This window comes from Saimiri boliviensis, chromosome 1, assembly GCF_048565385.1.
Source record: "Saimiri boliviensis isolate mSaiBol1 chromosome 1, mSaiBol1.pri, whole genome shotgun sequence".
Lineage (NCBI taxonomy): Eukaryota > Metazoa > Chordata > Mammalia > Primates > Cebidae > Saimiri > Saimiri boliviensis.
Genome location: NC_133449.1, coordinates 113,919,857 through 113,926,830, shown reverse-complemented (window position 1 = coordinate 113,926,830; position 6,974 = coordinate 113,919,857). Strand labels below are relative to the sequence as shown.

Genomic DNA, 6,974 nt, shown 5'->3' with positions numbered 1-6,974 from the left:
CTCTGAGCTGGTTTCCATCAATGTATGAACCTTAAAGGCAAGGTCAATGTCCACTGAACCCCACAGTACCAAAGAGACAATCAATCAAAACTATGAAAGGAAGGAAACGAGCCTCTCTTCTCTCCCTGAGGCATGTGGCTCAAGATTTGGGAGAAGGCAGTGTTGGTGGGGAGGGGGAGACAGGTGCCTCCCCCATCCCTGCTAAGGGATGAAGAGTCAATGGTCCCAGGTTCATCGTCTGCACTTCTGACCATCAGCTGGTTCTTTTACTTGCTCCCAGTCATGGTCACGAGGGGATGGTGACTCAGCCCAATTCATCACCACAATGGAAAAACCCAGTCACCTGTCCTCCTGGCAGCAGGACTGGAGCTGCCTCTGTCTGTGGAAGGGCAGCAAGCCATACTGTTTTCAAGGTCCTTTTGTCTTTCACTTGCTGAAAAATCAAAGGTTTAAAGGAGGAGTAATGGTTTACATGTACAGCGTGGTATGAATCTCAACGACGAGGAGTCATTGGACTCCCTGCTCCCTCCACGCCAGCCCTCCAGTGAAATGTCCACATGCAGCATCTCACAACCGTTTCACAAGACCATTGTTATCTGAAGTGGTCACTGGTCACTCTTGGCCCCCATCAGCTGACACACCCTTTCTACAAGGCAGAGCCCACCTCCCACCAGAGAAACTGAAAACATCTTTCCCCAGCTTTGCTTACGGCTTTGCCAAAGTATATGACCTGGGGTCCTCCAATCAGACATCCCGTTCTTTATTTTTATTTATTTTATTTATTTAGATGCAGTCTCGCTCTGTCACCCAGGCTGAAGTACAGTGCAGTGGTGCAATCTCGTCTCACTGCAACCTCCACCTCTCAGGTTCATGCAATTCTTCTGCCTCAGCTTCCCAAGTAGCTGGGACCACAGGCGTGTACCACCATGACTAGCTACTTTTTGTGTTTTTTGTAGAGATGGGGTTTTGCCATGTTGCCCAGGCCGGTCTTGAACTCCTGGGCTCAAGTAATCATTCTGCCTCAGCCTCCCAAAGTGCTGGGATTACAGCTGTGAACCACTGCACCTGGGAATGTTCTGTTCTTGATTGTCCATTAGAAACTGGTGGCACAAGGAAGCCACAACCATGCAGAATCCACCGTGGTGAGGATTGGGGAAGCAGCAGCTGAGATCCTCATGGCAGTGCCCAGTGACCTTGTCCAGGGGTGGCACTGGCTGCAGCTTCTGTCCCTGGGGATGGCAGTGGTGGTTTTAACATCAGGCCAACACTGCAGTGTCAGCCCTGGCACCTGATATTCCAAGAGCCACCAACTCTTTTTTTTTTTTTTTTTTTTTTTTGAGATGGAGTCTTGTTCTTTTGCCCAGACTGGAGTGCAGTGGCATGATCTCAGCTCATTGCAACCTCTGCCTCCCCGGTTCAAGCAATTCTCCTGCTTCAGCCTCCCAAGTAGCTGGGATTATAGGTGTATACCACCACGCCTGGCTAATTTTTGTATTTTTAGTAGAGATGGGGGTTTCACCATGTTGGTCACACTGGTCTCGAACTCCTGACCTCAAGTGATCCACCCGCCTCAGCCCCCCAAAGTGCTGGGATTACAGGCATGAGCCACCATGCCTGGCCTACTCTCCTTTTATCAAAGCCTTTTTCTCCTTCAATTAGCCAGACTAGGTCTCTATTTCTTGCAATTAAACACCCTGACTGATACATCAGCTCGAGTTTACAGATAAGAAAGTGAAGGCTCATTGGAGATCTTCAGAAAGATTATCTCATCTCCAACCTAGGTGCAGGCCAGTGATCTTCTGCCCATTTTACAAGACAGTGACTTGGGAAGCATGTTTCAAGCAATTAGGAGCAAGGCTAAGGGGACACTTCTTAGAGGCCTCCTGTCCCAGGCAACAGCTTGGTCCTCTGCACTGTTCCGCTTTCCACAGTTAATCCAACCTACTCCCAAACACGCCTCCTCCCCAGGGTGCTGAAGATGAAGAGAGCCCAGCTGCACAGAGGACCCAGAGCCTGGTCTTCTGCTGACTTGGCAGTGACTCCTCTGCCTGGCATGACTGATGTTTCCAGAAGGAGGCAGAGCCTCCTCAACCTGCCTACTCCCTAAGCACCTTTGCTTAATGCAGTAGCCCTGGGGACTCTCATAATTACATTTCTTCATCTATTGTCTCCACTTTTTTTTTTTTTTTTCTTGAGACACTGTAGCCAAGGATGGAGTGCACTGGTGTGATCTTGGCTCACTGCAACCTCTGCCTCCCAGGTTCAAGTGATTCTCCTGCCTCAGCCTCCCAAGTAGCTGGGATTACAGGTATGTGCTGCCATGCCTGGCTAATATTTGTATTTTTAGTAGAGACTGGGTTTCACCATGTTGGCCAGACTGGTCTCGAACTCGTGACTTCAGGTGATCTTCCTGCCTTGGCCTCCCAAAGTGCTGGGATTACAGGCATGACCCACCGCACCCAGCCCTACTGTCTCCACTTTTAGGAGTTCAAATCCACAACCTGACTCACTGGAATGCTCACAGGAGTTCATTAATCATCTGAGCTACACGGATTGTCTGCATGAGTTTAAAGCCACTGCAGACACTGTTTCTCACATAGTCAGGCATGTCCTGGTGTCAAAGCTCCTGTTAGGCAGCCTGCAGAACAGCCCAGGCCCCACAAATTCTGTCACTAGAACATCAACAATTAATTTTGTCCAACGACAAGGTCTGAAATGACTGCAAAAGGTAGACTCAAGAAAGTCTGAAAGAATCGCTCATGTAATAATAATTTCATCATGAACAATAATAGTGACCACTTATTGAACACTTAAACTTAAGTCATGTGTCTGGCACTCTAGTATTTTCTTTATATTCTGTCATTTAATCTTTACAGGAATCCTGAAGTCAGCATCATCCCAATTTCAGAGTATGACATGAAGGCTCAGAGAGGGTAAGCAGCTTGCCAGACATCCCACAGCCAGGAAGCTCCTAAGGACTGGCTCCTGGCTGCTATATATAGAACTAAGCCTGGTGGAAGTGTCAGAAATAGAGATTCACTTCTGTCATCACCGACCTCCCCCAACCCCTTTGCAAAGGAGGAAACTGAGAGGCAGGGATTTCCGAAAGGTAAGGAACCCAAATTGCTACCTCCTGTGAGATTTATACCCCAAGCTGTAAGGGTAACCCAAGGACAAAGCTGTAACCCAGGCGAGAATACATGCCCCATGTGGGGTCACCAAAATCTTACCAGCTTCCTCAGCTGGTGGATGGGCCACAGCCCCCTGGAGCTGGGGGAAAGGAAAGCCAGGGCCTCTCTGCCAACCAGCCTAGACAGAGGTCTGCGGAAGGACCCCGAAGCCTGCAGGCCCCTCTGCACCCCCAACCCTACCGCCATCCTGGACCTCCAAAATCACCTGGTCCAACGCAGCCCTGCATGGAAAAGGCTGGAACCTAGGGAGAAGCAGAGCCTCGCCCAAGGTCATCGACGGAGCCTGAATGGAATCCGGGTCTCCAGGAGCCCTGTCTTGAGCTGTCTGGTCCAAATAAATTTTTTCAATCCCTCAGATTTTCATACTCCCCGGAGCAGGACTTCGTCTGGGACCGAAGACTGGGTGGTGAGGGGAATGGCAGGAGGGAGGAGTGCCCCGGGGCCCCGAGCAGGATGAGCCTGAGGAAGACACGGGTCCCCACGTTCCCTTTCCCGCTCAGATAATGGAGCTGAACTAGGGGGAGCAGGGACCTCCCCACCTTCTGCGCGGGGCCTTGAGGGCCCAGGACACCTTTGTTAGGGTGTCACTCCCCACTCCTGCACGAGTTTCCCAAGGACACTCTCGGGCTCCGAAAACGAGGGGGACGACGCCCCAAGGGCCCCTGAGCCCCTAGTTCTTCCCGGCCCCCAGGGCTTTTCTCCCACGGTTCCCAGGCGGCGACGGCAGATGACCCGGAGGGCCGGCGCGGGGGTGGGGAGGAATAGGGGGTGTCTCTGCAGGGCTGAGGTTCCCCTCGGGAGTCTAAACAAAGACTAGGGCAGCGCCGTTCCCTCCCCCGGGAACCCGACGCCGGGGGGCGGGTAGGGCGGCGCAGGGCGCACCCAGCACAGTCCGCGCGGCGGGGCAGGTGAGAAGCGCGCAGGGGCGCGGTTCGGATGAGGGGTCCGACAGGCTTCGCGGTCCCTGTTCGCCCTCCCACTCGCCCACCGGGTGTCCCAGCCGTGCAGAAGACGGAAGCCAAGCGGGAGAGACCGCGGTCGGTCCCGGGCCAACGCTAGGCCCGGCACCGCCCCGCGGGCCGAGCGCCCACGCCCGCCAAACCCACGCGGGCACGCCCCCCGCGGCGCGCCGCCCCCAGCTGGGCCTCCGCCCCGGCAGCCTCGGGCACGGGGAGGGGTTCCCGGCGGCCCGCACCTGCACTCGCGCGTCGGCGGCGCCGAGGCCCCGCTCCCCGCCTGCGTGTCTGTCTCGCCCGCATCTCCGCGGTGAGTCGGCGGCGCCCTCGCCTCTGAGCCCAGGGCCCGCTCCCCTCGCCACCGTGGCTGCTGCGCGCGTCTGCGCCCCAGCCCAGCCCAACCCCGCGCACAACCCCAGCCCCGCTAGCCCCGCACCGACTCGCTCCCGCCACATTTCGCCTACGCGGGGGCGACGCCCCCTCTTCCCTGCGCTCCTCGCTCTCCCTCGTTGCCTTTCTAGCCCCGTTGAGGACCCCCCAGCCGCCGCCCGCACCCCCCCCCACTGCGATGCCCGGGGACGGCGGGGCCTCTTTGTTCAGGTGGCCGGCACGGGGGACCCCCTCCCGCGGTGTCACCGCACGCCCCCCCCAACCCCGGGCCCTCCCTCCGCCTCCTGGAGTTCACCCGGACTAGGTGGCGGCAGGCGCCTTTTGGGGCTGCGCGGCCGTGCAATTGGTGGATTTTTTTAAACCGTTTTGGAGGGGGGAGCGCGGCGTGGGGGGCGGGAGAGCGCTCCTGGCTGCGAGCTGCTCCACCCGCTTCGCTCCGCGCTCTCCTGCCGCTCAGCTCCGGGTCTCCCGTGCTCCTCTCCCTGGCTCGGCAGAGCGCGCTGCCCTGACGCCGGGCGCCGAGATGAAGGTGCTGGGACACCGGCTGGAGCTGCTCACAGGTACTGCCCGCCGCCCGCCTGCCCCTCAGCCCGCCACTTTCCGTGTTGGAGCGGGCTCCAGGCGCTGCGGCCGGGGACTGGGGCGGCTCGGGTCTGAGCAGGAAGGGGGTGCGGACACCAACTCATTCCTAGTTTTGTGCTACCTGTTTCTGTGCGGAGCCGGGCTCCGGGAGAGGACTTGAGTCTGTGGCGAGTCCCTGGCGCCGGCGTCCGGGCTGGGGGAGCACCGGTCATAGAGTCTCCCACCAGCAGAGCTTGGGTCAGGACCCTGAAAGCTAGCTCAGGGCTCCTGCCTTCCAATCAGTCTCGCTTGTCCCCTAAGAAAGGACCCATGGGCTTCTGGCAGGACCCGCGCCATGGACCTCTTACTCCTGACCCCTGTGACAATCTGAGCCGCCTTTCCCTGTGGGGAGAAGTTTCTTGCTGGGAGTGGAGGCCAAGTGGCCTGGGAGGTGGGAAGCCAGATTGGACCCTGCTGACTGGGGACCCTCAGCCTTGGGGCCCCTCTGGAGAGGTGATCAGTTGGCCTGCTGGAAACTCACGTCCAGGGGGCAGTGGCTGGAGAGCAAGAGAGAACGCCAGGAAGAGGAGATGGGAAAGGGAGCAGGGACCCGGGAGGATCCGAGGGCTGACTTCTGTGTTCTCCCCGGTGTGGAGAGACCCAGACAGGAGGAAAGGAAAGCAGCCCAGATTCCTCCAGGCCTGGGACTTATAGGTGCTTCGTCCGTGTATGTTGGATGAGCAGATTCCGGTAAGTGTCCTCTGACACCTGGGGGAGGGGGCTGGTCACTGCCTTCGAGGACCTTCATGTCCGATGAGGGAGGAGAGCCCCTGAGCTCTGTTACCAGGCTGGAAGGAGCACCCGTCTGTGGGCGCAGTCAGGAAACAGGGTGGAATCCGAGTCGGGGGCAGCTTTTGAAGACCTGGAAAAACAATTTCTGTTAATGAAGAGGGAGGTGGCGTTATGGGCTGCAGGATCAAGGGACTGGCCCATGCTCTGGAGTGTGAACGAGGCTTGAACTGGGAGAGGTATGGAGGCTGGATGACCTAGAATGTGCGTGTGTGTTGTGGGGGAGGGGGTTAGCAGGTGGGGGTTGGGTAGGTTGGGTGAGGTTTTATTAAATCAGCAGTAGCAGGACAGGTGCAGTGACTCATACCTGTAATCCCAGCACTTTGGGAGGCCGAGGCCAGAGGATCGCTTAAAGCCAGGAGTTCAAGACCAGCCTGGTTAACATAGCGAGACCCCATCTTTACAAAAAATAACTAAATAAATCAGCAATAGCTCATGACAGACTTGCAGAAAAGGGGAGGTGGAGGCTGTTCCTGGGGCACTGGAAACTGGCTGGGTGCACAGAAGTGCCAGTGCTGAGCCCAGTTAGCCATGCGGCTGGCACCACATCCAATCCCTTGCCAACTTTTTCTTTGTGGAGCTCACTTGAGGCAGGCCCTGATCACCCAATTTGGAAAGGAACTACCCAGGCCGAGATGAACTCGTTAACTCCCTGGAGGGAAGGCTTTTAAAGCAACATGAGTTTTTTGTTTGTTTTGTTTTGAGACGGAATCCTGCTCTGTCCCCCAGGCTGGAGTGCAGTGGCACAGTTGGCTCACTGCAGCCTCCACCTCCTGGCATCAAGCAGTTCTCGTGCCTCAGCTTCCCGAGTAGCTGGTATTACAGGCTCACGCCACCACTCCTGGCTAATTTTTGTATTTTTAGTAGAGACAGGTTTCACCATGTTGGCCAGGCTGCTCTCGAACTTCTGACCTCAAGTGATCCACCTGCCTCTGGCTCCCAAAGTGGTAGGATTACAGGCGTGAGCCACCACGCCTGGCCTTGTCCCATGGCGTTCTGACTGCCTGGCTTTGGGACAGTCTAATAG

General features: G+C 56.7%; 1 protein-coding gene across 5 annotated transcripts in view; it reads left to right on the top strand.

Moving 5' to 3' along the window:
• The first annotated feature begins 4,332 nt into the window (after positions 1–4,332).
• Positions 4,333–6,974, top strand: part of NDRG4 (NDRG family member 4) — a 49,380-nt gene continuing 46,738 nt past the window's right edge. The window contains exon 1 of one of the 5 annotated variants that reach the window (XM_074402211.1): positions 4,333–4,457. Coding sequence is in view for 4 of the 5 variants with exons in the window: in XM_074402191.1 (XP_074258292.1) it covers positions 5,061–5,097 (37 nt within the window). In the remaining variant the exon portion in view is untranslated. Of the gene's footprint in view, positions 4,458–4,879; positions 5,098–6,974 lie in introns of those variants that run through there. The other 4 variants (XM_074402191.1, XM_010331371.3, XM_003943507.4 and 1 more) reach the window with 4 other exon arrangements.